At 34.9% G+C, this 25,691-nt stretch overlaps 2 protein-coding genes across 2 annotated transcripts; one reads left to right on the plus strand and one right to left on the minus strand.

The window, feature by feature from the left end:
* Nucleotides 1-263: 263 nt before the first annotated feature.
* Nucleotides 264-10,523, minus strand: LOC145642063 (putative importin subunit beta-4). Its single transcript, XM_081693145.1, has 21 exons — nucleotides 10,196-10,523; nucleotides 9,595-9,727; nucleotides 8,192-8,328; nucleotides 8,044-8,089; nucleotides 6,992-7,204; nucleotides 6,393-6,896; nucleotides 6,178-6,312; nucleotides 5,850-6,065; nucleotides 5,683-5,772; nucleotides 5,341-5,588; nucleotides 5,146-5,234; nucleotides 3,028-3,068; nucleotides 2,667-2,697; nucleotides 2,444-2,566; nucleotides 2,134-2,351; nucleotides 1,936-2,031; nucleotides 1,641-1,753; nucleotides 1,380-1,515; nucleotides 1,185-1,289; nucleotides 714-1,065; nucleotides 264-589 (listed from the first exon to the last, which is right to left on the minus strand). Exons 1-20 carry the CDS (start codon nucleotides 10,468-10,470, stop codon nucleotides 865-867), a joined length of 3,150 nt encoding a protein of 1,049 aa, XP_081549271.1. The 5' UTR covers nucleotides 10,471-10,523; the 3' UTR covers nucleotides 264-589; nucleotides 714-864.
* Nucleotides 10,524-15,231: 4,708 nt separating this feature from the next.
* On the plus strand, nucleotides 15,232-24,930 carry LOC145642070 (paired amphipathic helix protein Sin3-like 4). Its single transcript, XM_081693157.1, has 24 exons — nucleotides 15,232-15,469; nucleotides 15,773-15,944; nucleotides 16,376-16,546; nucleotides 16,642-16,828; nucleotides 16,916-17,014; nucleotides 17,373-17,534; nucleotides 17,679-17,797; nucleotides 17,883-17,974; nucleotides 18,650-18,786; nucleotides 19,044-19,119; nucleotides 19,205-19,234; nucleotides 19,386-19,672; nucleotides 19,763-19,917; nucleotides 20,109-20,236; nucleotides 20,317-20,571; nucleotides 20,943-21,554; nucleotides 21,835-21,926; nucleotides 22,163-22,804; nucleotides 22,891-22,994; nucleotides 23,082-23,220; nucleotides 23,321-23,473; nucleotides 23,594-23,757; nucleotides 23,838-23,949; nucleotides 24,085-24,930. The coding sequence occupies exons 2-24, from the start codon at nucleotides 15,865-15,867 to the stop codon at nucleotides 24,241-24,243; spliced, it is 4,155 nt and encodes a 1,384-aa protein (XP_081549283.1). The 5' UTR covers nucleotides 15,232-15,469; nucleotides 15,773-15,864; the 3' UTR covers nucleotides 24,244-24,930.
* The last annotated feature ends 761 nt before the right edge of the window (nucleotides 24,931-25,691 follow it).

Consider the following 25,691-nt stretch of genomic DNA (forward strand, 5'->3'; position numbering starts at 1 on the left):
GTTCATAATAATTGATGCTAACTAGTCAATTTCTCTAGTATATGAAATGAGAAAGAAAACATTAACCAGCAAAATCAATACTCGTATGTATCAGCTGTTAGTTTTGATAAATTAAAAAAGCTGACCTCTAATTATTCGATTTAGTCACAAATCGAGTAAATGTATGTCCTCAATTTGCCGTTTCAAGGGACTGTAATATAGATAATGGTTAATTCACTAGCAGCAGAAAGGCCTTGAAAGCTGAAACTGGAAAGGCTTAGAAATATGACAAACATCCCACAATCCTTCATTCTATATATATCGCTCTGTCAATTGTAAAAACTTACATATATCACACATGTAATAATCACAACCAAAAATTATTGAACAAACCTCTTAAGAGACTGTTCAATAGTTGTATGATTGTCCAATACAAGCACGATCCGGATAGGATCCCTTGAGGAAAGAAAAAAATAAATAAAGAATCAAAAGAATACAAAACTTTACTTCCTAGGAACCCAAAACCTGTAAACAAAAAATCGTAATCAAAATGTAAAGGCACAACTTTCTCACCAAGAAAAGCAGGCATGAAGCGAAGATTGATATAAGCCTGCATATTCACCAACATTATTATTACACAGGTCAGTATGAATCCATAATAGACCAAAAGCAAACTCTGAAGTTGAGTTAGCTGAAGATTAATTTGGCAATAAGAAATGGCACACTATGAATACCTGGGGGGGAGGGGGGTTGAAAGATCTCCATCCGTCCATTGTCACGTTCAGGCAGACATCATTACTTTCAGGAATTATAAGACTAAACAGATTCTTTTTCTCTTGATATATTCAGGATCTAATAGAAACAAGCTTGATGACGCAGTATAAATCAACTTTTTGGGGCCAGAGAAGCAAGAGCATTAGCATGTGCAGGGGAGAGCGAACTCACTATGGGCTGCATTTGATTGCCGTACATTGAGACGAGATGTGAAAAGGCCCTTCCTATCAGGGATTTAACTTCACTAGTCTCAATAGGTGACAATGCCACTTGAGCAAATAGATTCACCAAGTCCGGAACCAGTGACAAGATCTGCCACGTAATTACAAAACAAAAAAATAGAATTTTTTTAATAAAGTGATTAGCTGGAGAACCTTCCAGGAAATGGATACATCATAAGATTCATACTAGTTATCACAGAATAACAATACCTCGGGATGGGATGACAAAACAAGATTACAAACACAGCTATAAACAGCGGTTGACTCCTCATGATCTTCTTTAATAGGAAGAGTTTTCAGGAAAACAGGTAGTACCTGAAAAAAGAATGATATACATTTGGGCCTATCATAATCCAGAATCTTATCATGATCTTAAGAAGTTCTGTAGAAAGCTTAGTTACTGACCTGATTTAATGGGATTGCCTCGGGGTGTACCATAATCATCCTTGCCACAGCACCTGCTGCATTATCCCTCACGGCATTATCTGGTTCAGATTCACCAAAAAGTGGATGGAGTCCTCTCAAGATGTCGCCATAATATCTATTATTGATGTTAAATAAAACATACTATCATGAAAATTCAAGAACAGAGTCAAATAACAATATGTAAAATTTCTTTAAAGTGCTAGCCAGCACGAATGAAACTTAAACACACAAAAAGGATACTTTAAAGCCACTTCACCGCCATTTCTACAGAATTCGCCAACACAGAAGGCAGCATTTCTCCGATTTGTTGCATCAGAAGAAATTAATTCTTTCAAAACTAATGGCATCACCGCCTGAAAACACAAGTCACTCATAACCCTTACACATAATATTTAAAAAAGATGTAATAATCCTATGATTTTGTTTGTGAAAATGAGACAATTGATGTCTCGAGTTAGGAATACAAAAACACTCTACACAATCAAATTCAAGCATTAGTCTTAGCAAACCATGCAATTAATCAAAAAAACTTTACATCAACATAGCCTGCAATAGGTGGCCCCATGTTCTGCGCAACTTCTGCAAGGGTTGCAACTACCATAGTCCGATCTTGTGGTGGACGTGAAGCTTTCTGCAGATGAAATACGTTCAGATAAAACATTTTTTAAAAAAAAATTCAAATGACTCGTAAGTATACATGACGAGGAATCATGCAATTTAAATGATAACCCACCGCAAATTTCATCAGGGGACTGAATAGTTTGGCTAATATGGGTGCAAAATGAGGACCCATAGATTTGGCAAATGCAGGAAGAAGGTCAGAAACTGCATCCATTAGGACCTCATCGTGCTCTGTGTCATCTTCATCAATGTCACTATCAGACTCAATCTGCTGACAGACTGACTGCTCATTAAGCAGCACTAGTGTTGCATCAACTAGCTGCGGCATATCTGAAGATAAATAAACAAACAAATCATGAGACATGTTTGTATTTGGGAGAAAAGTAAAATCATAAAAAATCCATTAGTAGAATAATACTAACAAGCCTCAATAGCTGTAAATCCAATATCTTTAATGGTGTCTGCTATTCCCATACAAGCTTGAGCTACTACTTCCTTGTCATCATCCTCCGTCATAGTCTTAATATAAATGTTCAGGACAGTATCTGACACAAGGGGGGAAAAATTAGATAACAGTGATCAGAGGGTCCAAACCTAGCCATACAAAACCTGAAACAAAAACACTTTACACAATCTTATCATTACCAAGTACTTCTCTTGCCTTTGTTGAACCGTCCTGCAAGTAAATACGCAAAAAAGTTAGAGCATACTTTTGCCTGCAAATTAGGGCTTCAAACACTACTATAGCATAGAAATTGGTCATTAAACTATTTAATTAACTCATTGAACATCTTGAAGATGCTTTATTAGCAATGATGATGATGGTTTCTTAAATGCCAGTCAATGACACATAATTGTCAAATTTAGAGCATAAATTGTTTCTAACAATATAAATTTCCAATCCAGCACTAGACAGCCCTTATATTGTTTAGATACACCAAATAAAAATTAAGAACAAAATTAAGCTAAGCTAAGAAAAATATAATATATTCAGAAGTACACTCACCGCATGACCTTGAAAGACTGCATGTGCTGCTATTAGTACATCTGCGGTCAAAGCATAACTGATTATATACATATATAAAGGGGGAAAAAATATGCACTGTGGTAGCAAGGCAAGGTATCTCTCTCTAGAATGCCAGGTATCCGTACAATAGGAAGTTGCCACTTGCAATCTCTTCTCAATGCCAAGCATCCCTCTTTTTCTTAATAAGTACATGTACACAAATAATACCATATACATACACAATACAGAGTAGGAAATTAAAATTCTTATTTACGATGGGAAGTGATGAAGGTTACTAAACATACATTGCGTGATTGGAGAAAATACCAATTGTTTGATTGTAAGGATTTGCTTGCAATACAAATAAAATACCTAGCTACATGCTTACCATTAGAGACCTGAGCAACTTGCAAGCTATTGTAGCCCAAACAAGCTACATCGTGATTGAACAAAAGACAACTAAACTCCACACATATTGTGACATGTGTACCCCGATTTATTTATTTTTATTTTTTTAGTTTTTGCAAACTAAAAGTTGTAGCGCACTATTGGAACACTTTGTGACTAAAAAGTGTTATATCTTAAAATTTGATGTGGCAAAGCAAGCTACAAGGCATTGTAGCTTGTAGCTTGCCATTAGAGATGCTCTTACTCCATCAATTGTTTTACTTGCTCTTTTTCAATATTTAGTATACATATTTTTTATTTAGAATTTACTACTCCCTCCTCCGTTGCATAATATAGTTCCTGTTTGTGTTTTTTCACAGTATTTAAGAAATAGGAGGGGAAAGTAAATAAAGTACATTAATAAAAGTGAAAAGTACAATCATAGACATACGTTAGAGAGAGAAAGTGGAAAAAAGTAGTGTAGAAAGCATGTTCAAAATTCAAGGGTAAATTAGGAAGTACAATAAATAAAGTCAAAAAAGTGAGGGTATAATGGTCTTTACCTACTATCCAAAAATAGAAAAAGGAACAACATTTTGGATCTCCAAAATAGGAAAATAGGAACAATATTACGGGACGGGGAGAGTAGTTCATATTCTTCCATAAAAAAGAGTATGCATATGATAAAAATTAACCTCACGCATGGTCAAGGGCCACCAAGTCCACATTAAAAGAATGAAGACTGTGCGTGCTAATGCTGGTCCTTTAGGTCACAAATCAATTCATCAAAACATTATCTCATGAATATCTATAAATGATGGTAGAGAAATAATACTTCCACCAGAGAAGTTCTGATTGTACTTAGACAGGAAGAAGAGAATCTTATCCATGAACACTGGGGAATAAAACATCAACTCCATCTAACACATACACATTATTCATATACATACATTGATTCCTATTTAAGCTGTTCAATCTCAAAAGATAAAAAGGCAGGGCTTCAAGTAAATCTAAAGTTCTAAACAGCTAACAGAGAATGGATGTCATTCCGGCTCTCCAAAATTTACAATCTGCTTACAGAGATAAGAGAATTAATGACTGGAAACAGTTATAAGAAACCAGTTGCTGCTGCTTTTTATGCAGCTAGTCAGCTAACTATGACCAAATTAGCTAAGATTTAAAAGGAAAAGCAGAAAACTTGGTTTTGATGATATCAAACTTTATAATAAACATAGCTCTTCTTAGAGTTCCAACAAAAAAATTACATAAATTGATAAGAAGTTTAGTTGATTTGTTTGGTAAATAGCGCTTTACTTTTAGGGATCCTTCCAAGAGGAGCCTGTAATCAGCTAGATCTCCATTTTTCATTTCCATGCATATTTATGCTTTTTATTTATTTTTAATTGCTTGGTTGCCCCCCCCCCCCCCCCCCCCCCCCGCGACTACTCAATCATGAACAATAAAAGGAGGCCTTCTAAATACCGGCCATAAATTTCATCATTGCATCTAATATCATGGCAGCATAATATTTTATAAGTTCAATTAAAAGGTAGCTTCATATGTGAAAAGAGGTGTTTGCATAGGTCAAGAATAATTCTAAATGGTCAGTACAAGAGCATTCAGCAATCAAACAAGAAACAATCAATCAATATACACAATACAAAGGAAATAGCAAGATTTGACATGGTAGAGACCATAAAGTAAAATGCACCAGCAGATATAGCAACTCACTTTTCAAGGCAATAATAGCCTGAAGCCTTACATCCTCGTGAAAGTAACCAGAATGTCGTACCAAGATTTTCAATGTCTCCTCCAAGTATCTTTACAAGGACAATCAAGGATCCCAATGCACACATAAGTAAGGGAAGTAATCATCAAGATAATACAGCAAAAGTAAAGCATAGTTGACGTATAACAAAAGGATACGGTGCATAAAAGATTCTTGTATGAAGAGCAAATAGTCCTAGAGCCTGAGTTGCGGCTGCCTTTTCATCTAACACTCCTGTTCTTACACTTATATTCCTAACTCTTGGTTCATCATGAACTTCATCATCTGATGAGACCCCACCAAATCCATTAACATTTTCATCACCATCAGATTCATCAATGTCAATTGCAGAACCATCATCAAGATTGCAGGAGGAAAATGCTAACGGCACAACATGTGGAAGGTACTGTTTGAAAAAAAAAAAAAAAGGTTATCTATTGATACATATATACAAGTAAACAAAGAATATTCAATTAGTTGCGTAAAAAGGCCATCATTACCTTCACAAATCCATCATCCAGAATTTCAGCCACATTGCTAAAGAATCCATGGGTATATTCGCGCAGCTCACTATATTCCAACCCAAAACCCTGAAGTGACATGAAAGACTGATACTTAGAAACAAAAGCCAGCCATTAAACCACATCAGAATTTAAAGAAAACTTACAGCAATTGCTGCTTCAACATAAGGTGGCAATATAGGCTCCATCCTTTCTCTTCCAACGGACATTGCTACTATTCCTACTAACTCGGTCGCCCTTGCTCGTGAACGTAGATCCTCATCATTTGTCAAAACCAAGAAGTTTTTCATCAGCTCAAGTACCCTTTCAGCATATGGTAGGAAAGCTTGTTCTGCTGCAGATGCGACAGAACCAATCGCAGACTGAAAAAACATATAAAAGGAAGAGTTCAATCTGGAGGACAACTCAAAATAAGACACATCACTCGGCAAAAAGGGGCATGGCAAGTGGGGAGATAGCAAAATAATATCTAACCATGCAAGTCTCTTGCAAATTTCGGGGACTGTTTTGAAGAGCAGCCAGAAGCTTTCCCATCAAAGGATCAATAAATGGGAGGATTTCTTCACCCATATTCTCACAAAAGGCAGCCAATGCATAGTATGACTTTTCCTGATCAGGAAATTCAAATCAATCATAAAAGTAAGCTGCAACAAGATTGATGATTGATAGTAATTAACATCATATTTTACCTTTACTTCATTAGATGCATCCTCCAAAGCATTTAATATACAAGGAAGCACACTCTCATAGTGTGATATAATCTCAGGCTGCAGGTGCTCAGCAAACTGACCTAATGCAAATGAAGCAGCACCTCTCACCATCTGCTCTGGGTCACTTAAAGACCCCAAAACTATATGAAGCACAGGCTTCAGATTACTTTTCATCAAATCCAAACAGCCCTCGGATACAACTCCCAAGGCTGTGACAGCAGCTTCCCTAAACTTTGGGTCGACATTTTGACAGCTTATGGATGCAAATTCAAATACTGGTGGGAACACTTGCTTTGGGAGGTTCAATGCCATGGTGTCAATAACTTCTGCAGCAGCCCGATCTGGGGCAAGGTCCTCATCGTCTTCCCTGTTACTTGACTCTGCAAGCAAAGGGCAGATAACATGCAAGACTGCCATAACCAACTTGTGTTTCTTAAGAGAATTATACTTGTATTTTGCCAGCCAGGAGATAATTTGAATAGCCTGACAAACAAAATGACACATGGAAAGATAAGAATCAGCAAACTCCTTTATATAACACTATGAGTTGGTGATAGATGCCAAACATATTGTCTAACCTGGTGACGGGTGCTCTCGTCCAAAGTCTGATTAGAACAAACCTCAAGAGAGAACTGAACAATGGATTTAACAGAATCTCCAAGAAGTGGTGCAGGGGACTCAATCAGCTCGTCAAATATTTCAAAGGCAATAACAGCCACATCTTCTTCACCAGAAGCAAGACACTGTCTAGCTGCATGCAATATTCCGGGTATAAAGTCCCTGAACCTGACCTACATAACAAACGAACCCTAAGTTGTAAAAGTATTCAGAAATTATTGAAGAACTGTTTTCTACAGTGATCAGCCAAACTGACAAGAAGTTTATTTAAGAGAACAACTGTACCTGACCACTTTAGATGCACATTTGTTTTAATTAGCATAGCAGGTAATTTCCAAACAGTTACCTTAGAATTAGAAGGAAAAAGGCTGGGATTGTGGCAGATAGCAGGCTAGCAGCACAGCAACAAAATATCCATACAGCTATGGAGCAATGGGCGTGGAAATAGGTTGGATTATCAAATTGGTCATAAGAGCAATAAAATTAGGGGGTTGTGGTCCTTGCGGATTTGCTTTTATTCTCCAATATGGAGCTATTTTGTATTTATCTTCGAAAAACTATCACTTTCCTCATTTCATGGTCGTCAAAGGCTAACATAATAAGTAAGGATTTTAGAGTTCAAAGATTGGAAATTTGGAAGCTCCCTCTTAACATTTATTTTCTTTGCTTTGTAGGGAAGATAGGAATTATGATGCAATTGCCAAGTTATTTATATGTGTTGCACATTGAGCCATCTCAATGATCTCATGACTAAGAGTTCAAATATATCCAACATCTTTTCACTAGACTTTAGATTTCCCTTAAAAAATTTACCTATATGGATTTATTCAAGTGAACTCAAAACTAAAGCAGATATCTGGGTTCAAAAATTCAACAGTCCAGCTATTACTCTTCTTTCTTGATAGGATTATCAATTAGCCTTTAGTTGTTCTTACTACCGAGTGAATCCCCAAACACCTATTTTAAAAATTGTACATAAGGCTACAAATTGCTTAATGAATTAGAAACTCACCACTTCAGATGCATCATGTGTAAACTCTAGAAACGATCCCACAGCCCTAACAAAGAAAATTTAATATACTATAATCATAAACCAAAATGAAAAACAATTCCCAGAAACACAGAACTACAAGACCAAAAAAACCAGGACTTCTCATTACTTGAGTGCTGCGACTCTAACTCGGCTGCTAGTCTCGTCCTGCAAGCACTTTAGCAAAAGACTTTGAAGATCTGCAAAATGTGGTCGAAACGTATCCCCTATTGTTTCAGTCAATGAGCTGAAAAGGATCAATGAAACCTAGCACGAAAACCCAAAGTGCAATCTGTTAGCTTATGATATCCTCTCAAGTTCAATATGAGAGCAACAAAACAAATGCAGCAAGCAACAATATATGTGAGTACACTAATACGCTACGGAAACTTCACATAGCACATACACACACGCAAAAAAAAAAAATATATATATATATATATATATATACATGCATGGTTACAGCTCAAGACCCCATTAGAAGACATTACTAAGAACTTAGGAAGTGCAGAAAAAAATAAGATTATTAGCATTTTAACTTCCATCCAGGTCAATCTAACAACGGTATTGGTCAATACAATATGACTCTTATATGATATTGCTTACAGTTGAGTTTAACTGTCATTGTTTTATTTCTGGTATAACAAAACTTTTGTGAGTACTTTCTGGTTTGATTTACATTCTTATTATAAGGGCTGGGCTTTAAATATCAATGCTACACTGCGTCGAAGCAAATACAATGCCAGCACTACAGGTATGGGGCAAATACATGACTAAATAAAGCAAACAAAACAACCACTGCACTGTGTAAAAACCAAAGCCTGAAATTACTTTCTAATTTCTATCTCCCGCTTATGTGGGTTTTCAGCAACGATTTCAGCAGTTTGGACAAATGAATCAAGGAATTTCCCACCAAGAAAATGAAGGCTGCATCAAACCTGTTGAGAAATGGGCTCACTAAAAAGAAATGAAAATCAGCTCATCAGTTTGCAAAATTACAGTGTAAGAATTCGGTCAAATGATGGCTAGAAATAGTGCCAAATCACTTCTTCAGTGTAGCAACTGTAGCATTAGTGATGGCTGCAGCTATGAAGTGGGACCATGCTCACTGTATGGAAGTCAAGTTGGATCTTGGATACAGTGAGGGCAATTTTATCTCTTCTGCAATATCAATGTTATAGCTACTTTAGGGTGATCCATTATCCTGGAACATGAGAGCTTTAATCCAGCCAACATGTTTCATTGGTTGAGATCCCTAGGCATTCCTCTCAGCTAAAGAAAACTTATCATCAGATCTCATTTCTAACATATACAGAGATATATATATATTTATGTATGAATGCACATGTATGTATCTCAGGGGACAAGACAGGGATTCAAGATCCTAAAAGCCAAAGTAAATTCATAAAGGCATCGATAAAAATGAAGCAAGATGGCAATACAGTCATTTGAATTAGGAGTATGAACAAAATTTAGTCTTGTGACAAGATAGCTACAAAGTGTCAAAAAGACAGCGGCAACTGTCAAGCATACCTCCCTGTGATCCTCTTGTGCACTCTGACTGCATTGAAAAAGAAATGGCAACAATTCAGGCCACTCTCCTGCAGGAACAGCATACTTTGCTACAACACCGACAACATTTGCACTAGCTCGTCGCACTGGTGGACTGCAACATCAGAGTTGTTAGTATCCTCTGATTCAAAAGTGAAGTCTTCATAGAACATACATTTCATCATTTCCGGTAAATCAAACACCTTGCATATCTCAAATATGAAAAATCCAAAATTTATCACATTATCACTATATAATCATTGCACACTATTCCACTAATATCAAAATTCATTAATTGCATCACTTATTATATACAATTAAAAACCTAACTACAACAATTAATTCACAATTAACCACTACCAAATTAGTTCCTCAATTACTCATCATCAAGCTAATTCCTCAATTATCCACTATCAAACTTATTCCTTAATCACCCATTATCAAACTTATTCCTCAATCACCCATTACCAAACTTATTCCTCAATTACATAATCAATATCAAATCATCTGAATTCTTCGAACAAATCAAATAAAATCCCATCAAAATGCAAGAAAACAATTGAAAGACAGAGAGAAAGAAAACCTGTGCTCCATAGTAATGCTATCAATGAGAGATTGCTTAACAAGTTGACGAAGCTGAGGAGTAAGCTTAGTCCAATGGCCAGTAATCTTCTTACGAAGCAAAACAGCAGCAAGCTGACGAACATTGGGAGTTTTAGCAGTACGAAGATGCTGAATTAAAGCAGGAACAACTTCTGGGTTTTTAGCTAATCGCTTAATTTGATCTTCAGCTTGTCGACGAGCATCATTGTCGGGCATCAAGAACTGTATGAGTAGCAACTCCAGTGACTGCGCCATTGCACGGGGAGGAGAGAGAAAGATAGATTGTGCGCCGGAGTGTTCACGGGGTGGCCGTGTGAGTGGCGGCGCAAATTTAGGGGTTGCTTGGAAGTGAAGGGGTTTGCAACCTAATTGGGGGATAGGGGTTTAAGCAATACAAATGGAGTAGTATTTTGGAAAAAATAGAAAAAAAATTTTAAAAAATTTTTAAATAATGAAAATCATGTACTTGTAATAATTTTTTTCTAAATTATGCAAAATAATTTTTTTTTTTTTTTTGAAAGAATGCAAAATAATAACTTTATTGTATGTGATTAGTTTTGTAAGGAAATAAATAATATGGTCCATTATTAAATTTGTTATCTTTCACACTTATATACCTTTTTTTTTTTTAATAGTGAACCATAAAATGGAAATCGGGAGAGAAACTCTAACTCAATGTGTTATTTTTCACTCTCATGGTCTATTATAATAAGACGGTGGGTGAATAGAAGCTTTTAAAAATTATTATAACCAATAATTAGCAAAAATTATAGAATATAAATTCTCTCATGTGATATTTTATCATTAAAATGAATAATTGAATTTTAAGAAAAGTATTGTATCATTTATATAATAAAAAGAAATATATTTTATCCAAATCATTCATCTCAAAATAAAAATTATTTTGTGATTTTTACCCAAAAAAAAAAAAAAAAAAAAAAAAAAAAAAAAAAGAAAGAAAGAGTATAATAACCTAAAATGATACATGGAATACATGTCACAAGATATTATTATAAATTAATAAAGCAAATATTTGCTTGCCCGTAAAAAAAATTTTGTTGATCGTGTATGTAACACATTGCAATATCAATCATAAACTACTAACTGTTAGGATGTGCTTTGAATCAATTTGTTTGGCCTCTAAGCAGCATGACCTAATATTCTACTTCCTCCGTTTTCATTTAGATGCAACACACCCTTTAGCGCAGTAATTAAAAAAGGTGGGGTTTACATGATATAATAAACTTTAAAATAGGATGAGTGGTTGTTAGGAGTGTAATTTAATGGGCCATGTGCTTTAAATAAGGGAAATGGTATAGTTTTTCCCTAAATAACTTTCCTTTTATAGTGGGTTGCAAGTATTGTGACATTTCCTTTTTAGGGAAGTATTGCAAGTAAAAGAAAACGGAGGAAGTATAATTTAAGAGTATGTTCTTATTAAAGATCCATAACTTTTTTCTTAAGCCCATTGGAATTAATCTTATTAGTATTTATTATAACAAGATCTATAATTTAATATATAATTTAGGAAATTTTGCATTAAAACCACCTTTAAATATATATTTTTTTTTTTTGGCATATAACCACATTTTTAAAAAAAAGTTGCAAAAGACCACCAATTTTAAATTTTTTTGTTGCAACTACCACTAGTTCAATGTAGAACAATTGGTGAATTTGGATAAAAAAAAGTGAACAATTGGTGAATTTGGGTGAAAAAGTGGTAAGTTGCAACAAAATTTTTAAAATTGGTGGTCTTTAGCAAATTTTTTTTTTTTTTAAAGGTGATTGATTATATGCAAAATTTCCTATAGTTTAAAACCAAATTACTATTTTACTCATTATCGGCCCTATAATTTAAAAATAAGCTACTATTCAATGCAGTGCCGGTCTCGACATTTTTAGGGATTTAGGCAAAATAGTTATGTAAGGGCCTTCTTATATTAAAACGTAAACAAAATTACTTGATACAAAATCAATTTGATTGTGTTTTAACTGAATGCTATCAATTTTGGCATGTATGTAATTCGACATTGATAAACATCAACTTTAAGATCAGAGAAGAAATCATTAAAAGACATATGTAAGAAACACAATATACTATTCATGTAAACAAAGTAAGGATACAAAATATAATATGCTATATAAATGAAGCATAATTATACAATAAAATTACGAGCCAATAGAATAATCACATAGTACCTCAAATAGCCAGATTAGATGGACTCCTTAGAAAAGGAATAATAATTTGAATTAAAATCTCTCCTCAATAATTAATAAAATATGCTTACACTTTTATTATTAAAAAAAATGATTAGAAACTTACAACGAACATTTTACTACCCAGTTCATTCAAATCGCCTATTTCCAACGCTAAAACTAAAATCCACCAATACAACACAAAAGACTGACAAAGATAACCAACAAATGTACAGAATCAATTTAAAAGAGAAGATTTAGTAATCGGGCTACTAAAATGATGAGAGATTTAGAAACAATGAGTTACCATTCTTATTATTGTGTTTTATATTTTAATAAAAAAAAAATGGAAGAAGGATATAATTCATTGGGACTATTTCCTAAAAAAAAAAAAAATCATTGGGACTAGCGAGTGATAATTATTACGTTTTAATGTTTTGCATATTGAATTAAATGTTGTGTAAATAAGAGGAGTTACGACTTATATAATCTACAAAAATATAAATGATAAAACTTTTAAAGTGACAGATTAAATTTTTGGTTATAATGATTGTATGTTATAATATCAAACTCTCATCATCAACCATTATATTATTTTATGGTTTGTTCTATTAGTAAGTATTAGATTAGATTAGATATTATATTAGATTATTTTCGACAAAATAAATTCATGAGACTAAAATAAACAAGTCAACGTATACTACTGCTAAAATTACAAGCGAACACAAAGCCAAAAGGTTGACAATTGAACAAATGGTCACGTGCCACTCTTCAATGGTGACAATGGTCATTCCACATTAGTCTAATAAAATGAAAAAAATGTCAACAATGTCACTAATAAGCTTCAAAATTCTAACCTCTTGTGAGTATGAGCAAAGGGAACGTAAAAATTGATATAGTACAATATGAGAACATTTCGCCTCAAGTTAAGAATAAAATGACATAATCGGTATAATATTAAGGAAATCATGCAATGAAAATGATTATAATAGTTTATAAGAGTCTAGTATTGCCTCCTTATTTTGAATTACATGCATTTATCTCATCAATTCTACATCGTAGATTACGTACGCGTTAAGCAACCAAAACAGTTGTGCGCCATCACCACATGTAAGACATGCAATATACGTGGAATCGTTGAAGTTAGACCTTATGCGTTAGTATATATGTTACTTTTTGATTTATCAAATTTCTTGCTTCATTTGAAATTTGACAATGTCCAAGTTAGAAACACTTTTAAGTAACCAAAAATAAATTTGATTATAGTTACAATATGTAACAAATCTAACTAAGTGAAATAATAATATGATTAGTATCAAGGCGACCATCTTCCATACAATTCTCATTAAACACGCTAATAATAAGAGTTCATTGCTTAACATACACAATATGCGTGATTATGCATATGCACTAGCTAGACCAATCTATTTACAAAGAAACACAAATCATTCATATATAATATGAAAGACAAACTAAATAAATTTTAATCAAACGAAAATTTAAAACACAAACTCTTTTTTCTTCTTTTTTTTTTTTTTTTTTTTTTTTTTTTTTTTTTTGTGCAAGTATAGATCTAGACACTTATGTAAAGTTTGCAAACAAATTTCAACTATGTGTATTGAGTACCACCCTCAAGACTTTAATTGGACAAAATCAATGAATGGAAGTAGTAATTGTGCACAAAGTATGCATAGCCCTTTGGACTAGGGCTGACAATGGATCGGGTGGAGCTTAATCCACCTCCATCTGCCAACGATCCATTCGTCATCCAACCCATCCACCACCATTTAATTCTTCATCCACATCCAATCCATCCATCATTCGCGGATGAATCGGGTGAAGTAAAATACATCATCCTTTAGTCATAATACTAATATACATAAACTAATAATTTGATATGTAGTTGACAAAATCTTTAAATTTTCCAACATTCACACTACTCTACGAAGTTTAACTTATATTACTAGTATATATGAAATATATACTTATATAGTATTACAAATAGGTAAAAAAAGATGCATGGATGGGTCGGGTGATGGATGGATGAAGCTCCACCCGAATACGATCCGATCCATCCATCATCCATATAAAATTCGTATTTTGTCGGGTTTTCATCCGTTTTATCGGATCGGATAATTCGGTTATCCATGGATTCGGGTGAAATTGCCAGCCCTACTTTTGACAAACAAACAAACCCTAATAAAGTAATACCATGTACAACATAAATTTCAGCAATTTTGTATCCTAATAACATCCAATCCAATGCATAAAAAGAAATAAAATCTACTCTTTAATTTTTCAATATTGTTTATAAAAAATAATTCAACATATCAAATATGAGTTAAACTCTGAATACCAAGTGACCCAAACCCTATAGAATAGGGTCAAACCGATCCAACACGAGTTGAACTTAAAACCCACCTCCACCTACTATAAAAGAACTTCACCTAGGAAGTATAAAACCAACCCAAAATAAGTAAGTACAAGATTAGTTCATCCAAAAAGCTCACCCATAACTCATTCACAACACAAAAAGCCTTCAAAATTCCTCAAAACATAACACAAAGATCCATTTATGATTCATCCATATACCCAAACCTCCAAACCAAACCAAACCTATTTTATTACTCCGAACTCCGGTAGTAAAAAAAAAACACCACTATACCACTGCCCTATTCTCTCTCCGTTATACTACGTAATTCATTTACAAACAACTGTAACAAATTATTATTATTATTTTTTTTTAATTCATTTTAAAGTAATTTTCTCTCTCATCGCCTCTCCTTCGGCTTCTCTTTTACAAACTTAACTTATTATTATCACCCTTCACAAAAACATAGCTCAAAAATCCCTCCTTCATTTTTCTCTCTCTTTTTATTTTTTTTTTCTCTACCAAAAAACCAAAACTCTTTTTTTTTTGAATAATTATTTCAGATTTTCAAAACCTAATTTCATCATCATCGAAGTATCAGCAAGTTTTTGTTCTTCATCACCATTTTTTTCGTTGTGTAATTTGTGTTGTGTTCTTTTAAAAACTAGATTGTAGATTTTGTTCTTGGTAAGTTTTCAGCGATCCTTTATTTTTTTTGTTTTTTGTTTATTTAATTAGATTATCCTGGTTTTTTAGTTTGTTTGATTGTTCTGATTTGTTGTTTTAATTATGTGTTAATTACTTGTTAATTATGATTTCCGTTGCTTAATTTTCAAGTAATGCGATTAATTTTTTTTTAATTTTTTTGTTTTTGTGATCTGTTAGATTGTTTGAATTTTAGGTGTTGTATGTTTTAAATTTTTTGCTATTTAGATCTGTTTTTATGTCGTTCAAATGCTGAATGAGCGTTTTTTTCTGTATTTTTTACAGGAATTTTTAGATTATTTTTTTGCGATTATTCAGTGAGAAATTAGAGCTGCTATGATTCGTTGAAGGAGAAATTAGTGGTGATTTTTTTAGATATGAAGAGGTCTAGAGATGATGTATTTACAGGGCCTCAAGTTAAACGGCCGCAACCTGCTAGTTCTTATCGCGGCGAGAGGTAATTTTCTCTCTCCTCACTTTTTTAGGCTTTAATTTATTTTATTTTATTTAATATTTAATTTGCGTGTATGTTTGATGAGTGTGATATGGTATTTAAAAAAAATGTTCAAATTATGTTTGATTGATGGTTTTGATTCCTGATTAGTAATTGTAATCTTGAATTGGTAATTTTGTAGTGTGTTTTAGGGTAAAGATTTGATCTTTACGGTATTTGTGTAACAGATTTTGTTTTTTCTTTTGTGGAAATTAGTTAAGTAGATCAAATATAAGTTTGTATTGGTGTTTTTTTTTGCTCTTTGGTGCCTTGAATGTTTGTTTTGTTAATTAGTATCCCTTTTTTTATTTTTTGTGAATTGTGTGATGGATAGTCGTATCTTGTCAATGTGAGACTTTTCGACTAATGAAAATTTTGTATTTTGGTAATTGAAGCTCGGGGCAGCCTCAAATGGTTGGAGGTGGCGGGGCTGTTGCACCTACACCGCAGAGATTAACGACTAACGATGCCTTGGCTTACCTGAAGGCAGTGAAGGAAATGTTCCAAGAGAAGAAGGAGAAATATGACGAGTTTTTAGAAGTTATGAAGGATTTTAAAGCCCAAAGGTCTGATCATTATTGAGCTTGTTGAGTGATATTTGTTTGATACGATTGTTCTGAACTTGTAGTAAACCAACCGCATTTTGCATGCTGTTTTGTAGAATCGACACTACTGGTGTTATAGCAAGGGTTAAAGACTTGTTCAAAGGGCATCGCGACTTAATATTGGGATTTAATACCTTTTTGCCCAAGGGATATGAAATCACCCTTCCTCCTGAGGATGATAATCCTCCTGCGAAAAAGCCAGTTGAATTTGAAGAAGCAATTAGTTTTGTTAATAAAATTAAGGTGAAAAATATGGCTTTTTTTGGGTTGTAATTAGTGAATATTGTTTGCTTCGTGTATGCTTAAAGATGGCTTGGGTTTCTATTGCAGTCGCGGTTTCATGGCGATGAGCGTGTCTATAAATCATTTCTTGACATTTTAAATATGTATAGGAAAGAAAACAAGACCATCAGTGAGGTCTATCAGGAGGTATGTCTTTTTCCCCTGCTTTTGTTTTTTTTTTGTTTTTGTTTTTTGGGTTGATTTTGCATTTTTTTTTTTTGAGAGGGGAGGGAAGGCGGTCTTGTAGAGGAATAAGATATTTTGCCCCATTTTGTGTTGCATCTTATCCCATTCTTTTGTTTTGACTCCTGCTAACTCACATTAAATTTTTTATTTTAAAAGTTTACGGCAAATGATGCATTGAGTAGGTGATCGGCGAAACAGGAAGTTTTTGAAGAGGATATATGATAGGATTCAATAGCCTATGGAACCAATGATCTCTAATGAGAAAAAAATCTAATTATTATGATCTTGGTTGACATATTTTCATATTTGTTATGTGCAGGTAGCCGAACTCTTCCGAGACCATCGGGACCTTCTTGAGGAATTCACACATTTTCTTCCTGATACGTCAGGAGCAACAGCAGGTCAAAATGGTCCATCTGGTAAAAATTCTATCTTGCGGGACAGGAATTTAGCCATGCCTTTAACAAGGCCGATAGATAGGGTATTTTCCTCATTCTTCTTGCTTTTCTGTTCACTTCTACATGATCTTCCTGTTTTTCTTTTTTCATCTACATGATCCTTCTACTTTGCTATTTTCTTCTACATAGACCTTCCTGCTAATGATTATCCTATTCGCTTTAAGCAGAAGGATCGTGAGTTCAATGTTGATGGCTCTGATGCGGACAATGATAAATTGGGGAAGGCAGAGCGAGAGCAGAGGAGGCGGCTTGATAAAGAAAGAGATAAAAAAGATGGTATTATCAGGTCAGAATCGGCAGTAGATGATCAGAGCTATGAGCAGGAATATATGGGCATGGATAATTCTAACAAAAGTTAAAGTTGCTTTCAGGGTTGAAGACTCTATTACAGATCAAGGTGCGGAAAACTATGGACCGCGTAGTGTCCCTGGGTCTTATGATGATAAGAGTGCTGCTATAAAAAGTGAGCATACTGACTTTGAATTTTTTACGTGAATTTTGGTCCATGGTTTTTTGGTTATGGCGTTATCAAATGTTTGAAAGTGTATAAAGTGGAATCTAAGTGCTGTGCAGTTTGTCTGTGTCTTAATGCACACGCTCCTGCTTCTGCATTGGCACTCGCATACACAGTTCATTGTTGGCTGAACTAAATGTATATAAACTGTTTGCGTTAGTTTGCAACTGTTTATAACTGCTTATTCATGAGGCAATGACTTTTTTGCTTATCTGCTTTTTCGTTGTTACGAATGTCGGGTTATGCTCTGTAGGATTCTCATCCCAGTTTGACATTTTGCTTGGAACACCATAAAGATTGTTTACTATTGACTTAGGAAGCAGAACATATGCTTTATTTTACTTAATTATTACTTCTTTAAGAAACAGTATTATTTATATTAGTGTTAAAGTCAGCAATAGCAATTTACTTATCACGTAAATATCTTTCCTTTGATGTCTGATGTATTGTTATTTTCCTACCTATGGCTTTCTTCTTTGACCACTTATGTCTTGAGGTGGGGGTAGGAGTTTTAGGTCCCATCGTCGGTAAGGCTTGAATAGGCAGACCCATAAAATATCAGTCAACTTTTTGTACACTCGTACTTATTTGTGTAATGTCATTAAGCTGTTGACATTGCTGCAGGTTTGTACAGCCAAGAATTTGCATTCTGTGAAAAAGTTAAGGAGGGGTTACATAATCCTGATGATTATCAGGAATTTTTAAAATGCCTTCACATATACAGCAGGGAGATAATCACAAGACAAGAATTGCAAGCTTTGGTAAGACTGAATAATATATTTTCCCAACATTTCACTATGTTTTTTTATTTTATTTTATTTTATTTCCCTCCCCCCCCCCAAATTTGGTTTACACTTTTAACACCTAGTTTGGCCGTGATGAATATTGTTACAAATCAAGTTAAAATATTTTTTTCCCTTTGCATTAAGAGTTTTCTTATTTATAGAAGTTCATTTAAACTCTTAATATCAATGAACTTTATCAGTACTAAATTGAACACTTCTGTGTTTTGTTTAAGGTACGTGATATACTAGCAAATTATCAAGAACTCGTGGATGGGTTTGATGAGTTTTTGGCCCGCTGTGAGAGACCTGGTACAACATGAGACTATTTTGCTATCTTTTATCATCTTTTCAGATATAATGCTTATCTCTGATGAAAAATATTTTGTTTTTGCAGATGGATTTCTTGGCAGTGTTATAAGCAAAAGTATGTGTAATCAACACCCTCTTTCTAAGTTTGCACCCGTTAATATTTTTTCTTCATTAGTTCATATGATTTGTTAGGTGTCGCAAATTTTGGCTACGTTCTGCTGCTTTTGTCAATAATTCCCTAATATTGAGTGGCCATTTTTGTCCAGAATCCCTGTGGCCAGAATCTTTGTGGAGCGACGGTCCATCAAAATCAGTAAAACCTGAGGATAGGGAGCGAGATAGGGATAGTGTAAGAGAAGACAGGGATAGAGATCGTGAGAGCAGGGAAAGGGACCGCACTGATAGAAGTGGTGTTTATGGGAATAAAGAAGTTGCAAATCTGAGAATGTCTTCAAATTCGAACAAGGATAAGTATATAGGAAAACCTATACAAGAGCTTGACCTCTCCAACTGTGAACGCTGCACACCTAGTTATCGATTGCTTCCCAAGAATGTAGGCTGATTCTTGTTTGTTTGTTCTATGGAAAATGATGTTTCTTGTTTGACATCTTTCAGTAACCCCATGTCTGTACAAATGATGCAGTATCCCATACCTTTGGCAAGCCATAGGACGGAGCTTGGAGCTGAAGTATTGAATGATCACTGGGTTTCTGTTACTTCTGGAAGTGAGGATTACTCATTTAAACACATGCGTAAAAATCAGTATGAGGAGAGCCTCTTTCGGTGTGAAGATGACAGGTATCTATCCTATACAGTTCATGTCTTGATTATTTACATTGCATCAAAGTCAGTGAATCAACTTGTATTAAGTGTGTTATAATTCTCACGTATATCGAACTTCCTCTCTGTTACATACGTCATAGTGTCATACCCTATTGAGGATTCGTGATCCTTATCTAACCATGTGATGTTCCATTGTCATTTGTCAGGTTTGAACTGGACATGCTGTTAGAGTCCGTGAACGTAACAATAAAGCGTGTGGAAGATCTTTTGGACAAAATCAACTCGAACATGATAAAATCAGAAAACCCTATCCGGATAGAGGACCACTTTACACGTACATTCTGATAACTTTAAGCTATATTTATTGAGTATCTGATGTTGTATTGTGTCTGACACTGCTTTCCTTTTTTCCAGCTATAAATCTGAGATGCATTGAGCGGTTATATGGGGATCATGGTCTTGATGTCATGGATGTATTGAAAAAGAATGCAATTCTTGCTTTGCCTGTTATATTGACTCGCTTGAAACAAAAGCAAGAAGAATGGGCCAGATGCCGAGCTGATTTCAACAAGGTGTGGGCTGAAATATATTCCAAGAATTATCATAAATCACTTGATCATCGTAGTTTCTATTTCAAGCAGCAAGACACAAAGAGCTTGAGTACAAAAGGTAATTTGCTCTTTTATACAAAACTGGGTGAGTTATCATCCTTGTTTGTTATAAACTCTCAAACCTTCAGGTGGTCTAGGAATTGAGTAAGCAGCCTAAATCTCTTGCTTGTGTGTGAGCAATTTTTTTTATTTATTTTTTTATTTATAATTTTTAATAGTTTTTTTTATAAAGGTTCTTTTCTTTCTCCCCTCCTCCTTCATCCTTGATTTAGCCTGGTTTTGTCTGTTATCTTTTTCTTGGGGGGGGGAGGGGATGTGTGTTTTTGTAGACTGTTATAGTTTTGTCTGGTTGATGTGCTCATAACGCAAGGATTAAGTGTGATGGGTGGAAATGTTTTACAAACTTGTTTGTTGGATCCTCTTTCTCAGCTTTATTGGCAGAGGTTAAAGAGATTAGTGAGCAGAAATGTAAAGAGGATGATGTGCTTTTCGCTGTTGCTGCTGGAAACAGACGACCTGTTATATCCCACATGGAATTTGAGTACCCTGATGCAGAGTTACATGAAGATTTGTATGATCTCATAAAATATTCCTGCGCTGAAGTTTGTACAGCTGAACAGTTGGATAAAGTGATGAAAATCTGGACATCCTTCCTGGAACCTGTACTTGGTGTGCCTGCTCGAGCTCAGGGTGCAGAGGACTCTGAAGATGCCACTAGAGCCAAGAATGAGGTTACCAAAACAGACGGTCCTGCTATTGGTGAAAGTGATAGAATTCCTAGTGGCTGTGCTGCTGTTCGTAAACATGAAAGTAGTCCACCAGAACAATCCAGTTCTGGCAATCATGCTAAAGATGATGTGTATCCTGATGCCAGTAGCAGTGGTCTGCATCAAGTTCGATCACAGAGTAATGGCAACATGATTGATCAAATATCTGGTCATGGAAAACAAACGACGTTTAATGAACGATTGGCCGCTTCTAACCCATCTCTTCCTCCTGGAGTTGAGCAATTGCATGGAAGGAACATTGAAAACCCGTCAGGTTTGTACATTGATCCTCTATAATTGTGATGTTAACATAGCAACAATTACTGAATATCAATGAAATAAGAAAAATGCTGCTCATCCTTGGCTTTCCAGTTTCATACCTGATATTATGAGTATTGTAGTATGTTAGTTCTGCCCTGAAACAGTGACTGTAACGTTACAATTTTAAGCATAAGAGTCAGTTTGTAACAATGGACTTTGTATAGTTTTGACTTTATATTGGTTATTAATTTTTTTTTCCCCAACGTGCTGGTTGATATTTGACCCTGTATCAGGTCATAGTACCACACAATTGAGAGTTGGGAATGCAGCAGAGAACAGTGGGCTGGAGTTGAGATCAAATGGTGGAAATTTACCTTCGTTAGAGGTATTTCTCTACCTTAACTGTTGTGCTCATTGATGGTTATGCCACTTTTTTTCCTTCTGATTTACTGTACTGGTGCACACCTTCAGATATTGAATGCATTTGTGTTAATGTCTGATAAGAAAAAGAAGTGAAGTGAACCAACTTCACAGATATTTTAATGATTTTAATATGTCTTGGCAAAGTTTCTCTTTTCTTGGTTGATTGATAGAATGTATTTATGTCTTTTGATTTTGCAGGCTGTTGATTCTACAAGACCAGTTCCTGCATCAAATGGAGTGACAACAGGACAAAACAAAGAAATTAAATACTGCGAAGAGTCTAATGGGCACGCTAAAGTAGAAAGAGAAGAGGGTGAGTTGTCTCCAAATGGAGATTTTGAGGAGGATAATTTTGCAGTTTTTGGGGATACAGCCACAGAGCCTGCCAATAAGCCAAATGATGGTGCTTCAAGTGCTCCACACCAAAGCAGACAGAGAGGTGAGGTACATCAAGGTGATGCTGGAAGAGGAAATGATGCAGATGTTGACGATGAAGGTGAGGAGAGTGCTCACAGGTCATCAGAAGACAGTGAGAATGCCTCAGAAAATGGGGATGTTTCCCCCAGTGAGTCTGGTGATGGAGAGGATTGCTCTCCTGAGCATGAAGAAGATGGGGAACATGATGGGAATGATAACAAGGCTGAGAGTGAGGGTGAGGCTGAAGGAATGGCAGATGCACAAGAAGATGGAGATGGAATATCATTGCCTCTTTCTGAACGCTTTCTGCAAACAGTGAAGCCTCTAACAAAGCATGTCCCTGCACCTTTAAATGAAAGAAGAAAAATTTCCCGCATTTTCTATGGAAATGACTCGTTCTATGTTCTCTTTAGATTACATCAGGTAAGGAAGGGTTTACTTTGGAGTCATCTCAAATTATTGTTGATTATTCTTGTGTGACCTTAAAACTTACAATTATTTTTGGCCAGACTTTGTATGAAAGAATTCAATCAGCAAAGATTAACTCAGCTACAGCCGACCGCAAATGGAAATCTTCCCATGAAACAGTTCCATCTGACCTGTATTCTTCAAGGTTCCCATTTAGAAGGCTTTATTGTTCTACTTTTTAACCATTTTGTTGGTCAGTGCATGGTTTTCTGACATAGTTTTCTTTGTACAGATTCATGAATGCACTATTTAGTTTGGTTGATGGTACATCTGACAACACCAAATTTGAGGATGATTGTCGAGCCATTGTTGGCACTCAATCATATCTTCTTTTCACTTTAGACAAGCTTATATACAAGCTTGTCAAGCAGGTCTATCAATTTCCAAGCACTTGTTATTTAATTGTTTTATCCTTGTAATAATATCTAACTGTTTTCTACCTTTTTGGTTACTTTTGTGTTTGGATCTCAGCTTCAAATATTGGCCTCTGAGGAAGTGGACAACAAGCTTCTTCAGCTATATGCATATGAAAGTTCCAGAAAACCTGAGAGATTTGTAGATGTCGTTTATCACGAAAATGCTCGCGTTCTACTTCATGATGAGAACATATACCGTATTGAATGTGTATGTCATTTTGGAATTTCCTACTTTCTCCTGTGTGTGTGTTCTTGTTCCTGGAGTTTGTTATATAATATTGGATAGTTGTTGGTTCATTTGTTTCATACATGTTCGTGTATGATGCAGTCATCTTCACCAACGCGATTGTCCATTCAATTAATGGAGAAAGGGCATGAAAAACCCGAAGTGACAGCTGTATCAATGGAACCCAACTTTTCAAGCTATCTACATAATGATTATCTCTCAGCTGTCTCAGATAAGAAAGAGAAGCCTGGGATATTTTTGAAGAGGTATGCAATGTTTGTGTTTTTGAGTTGTAAATTATTGATTGGAGCTTTGAGCTCCGCTGAAGCTAAGATACATGCTGTAGCAGGAATAAACACCAACATACGAGTGGAGAAGCATCTAGTGCTTCCAAGGCTATGGAAGGAGTTCAAGTTGTCAATGGATTAGAGTGCAAGATAGCTTGCAATTCGTCCAAGGTATTTTGATCATTGGAAGAGATAGGCATTTTGAAAAAGGTTGATTGCATGCTTTTTAGAGCTCAAGTGTGTGGAATAATTTTTGTTTTTATTTTTAATTTTTTATTGCACCCGGTAATTTGGCATGTGTCGTAGGTGTCATATGTATTAGACACGGAAGATTTCTTATACCGGAGGATAAGAAATAGGAGAACTTTGCGTGTGAGCAATGCTTGCAATGACCAGGCGAAGTCACAAAATGGCTCTTCTCGCAGATTAGATCCGTTTAGCAGATTGCTTGCAAACTCATGCTGATCCATACTGATGCCCACTGGAAGTATGTGCTGCTGGTGCGTGAGGAGCTGTGCTCATTGCAATCTATGACAATATCAATTGAAGCATTATGGTACACTATCAGATGCATGCGTTGCTCAATCTACTTTTGCTGTGCTCTGGGGGTTGCTGAAGCAAAGGCTAACTGAAGTCGCTGGGAAGGATTACGATTACGTGCTTCGGAAGATCAGAAGACAGAATGTATATTCTCTGCTTAACGGGAAATTATTACTAATATTTGCGCTTTGGATGAAGGATAATAATATATTCGACAAGCGTACAATAGTTATGTGCTAATTTGGCGTGAGAAAGAGAGAAGTCATTGTGTATGGAGCAGCAGAAAGAGCAAAAGAAAGGAAAAAGGAGTTCCTTTTTGTTGAAGCATCCCCTAATTCCTTCCTTCCAACCTAATAAAGGGAGCGATGATGGTTCAAGTGTAGTATAATGTAAGTTTTGTGGCAATTTAGCCACAATTGTGTAAATATAGCTAATATCATTTCATTCATTTACATTACTGATCAATGATCATTTTTGTTTCACCTAATAGCCCCTTTTTTCCTTTTTTTGTTGCATGATCAAATTGATGTAATTTCATATGGATATTTTATAAATAGTTGCAGTCGCGCTGCCCTTTCAAGTAAAAGATAGCGAAGTTTTTGTTTTTGCAAACATTGTCAAATTTTGTATATGTGGTCTTTCTTTGTCCTGGAAGGATCTGTGGATGGCAGATAGTGTTAAGGTTTTTCGTGGATTATTGAGGTACTTTTATTTATTTATGTGGTTCCATTCAGTTGGAAAATACCTAATTCGTTGCATTTTTATTGCCAAGAAACTATTTTGGCATACATGTTAAGAAAACTACGAAGTATTAGAAGTTGATAGAAAAAAATGAGTGAAAAATACCAATAGTTGCAGTATTCCAATTAATTTAATATTTCTTTCGTTTTTTAATACAGTTGTAACTCGTACTTTTTCACGGTATTTAAGAAAGGTGGGATTCACATGATTTAATACACATTAAAATGAGGTGAGTGATTGTTAGGAGTACTCCGTATAATTTAGTGGGCTATGTGTTTTAAATAAGGGATATATTACAACTTTTTCCCAAAATAAATTTCCAATTACAGTGAGTTGCAAGTATTGTGACATTTTCATTTTAAGAAAGTTGCAAGTATTAAAAACGGAGAAAGTTAAAAAGGATTAAATTGTATCGGAGTGACCAAGTTTGAGCTTAATGTTTTTTTGCCCCATTGTCAATATTTAGCCATTTAGGTCAAATTTTTATAACTTTGATGATAAATTCTCATTAATTTATAAAAGATAATGTAGACACACAGAATCTTGTTGAATTTAAGACGTTTCTTGGAGATCGCAAACAACCTCTTGTGAACGAATCCGCAGCAAGAAGAGTAAGAATCAAACCCTTATAA

Source organism: Chenopodium album, chromosome 1 (genome assembly GCF_948465745.1).
Source record: "Chenopodium album chromosome 1, dcCheAlbu1.1, whole genome shotgun sequence".
NCBI lineage: Eukaryota > Viridiplantae > Streptophyta > Magnoliopsida > Caryophyllales > Amaranthaceae > Chenopodium > Chenopodium album.

Bases quoted from the DNA above. Each gene is read 5' to 3' on its own strand.
- LOC145642070 (XM_081693157.1), top strand. From the start codon at position 15,865: ATGAAGAGGTCTAGAGATGATGTATTTACAGGGCCTCAAGTTAAACGG. The intron at 20,572-20,942 runs GTAATTTGCTCT...CCTCTTTCTCAG, and splicing joins AAAGAGCTTGAGTACAAAAG to CTTTATTGGCAGAGGTTAAA. The intron at 22,995-23,081 runs GTTCCCATTTAG...TTCTTTGTACAG, and splicing joins TCTGACCTGTATTCTTCAAG to ATTCATGAATGCACTATTTA.
- LOC145642063 (XM_081693145.1), bottom strand. From the start codon at position 10,470: ATGGCGCAGTCACTGGAGTTGCTACTCATACAGTTCTTGATGCCCGAC. The intron at 5,589-5,682 runs GTAATGATGGCC...TTTTTCAAACAG, and splicing joins TGGATGATGGATTTGTGAAG to TACCTTCCACATGTTGTGCC. The intron at 3,069-5,145 runs GTGAGTTGCTAT...CTTTGACCGCAG, and splicing joins GGCTATTATTGCCTTGAAAA to ATGTACTAATAGCAGCACAT.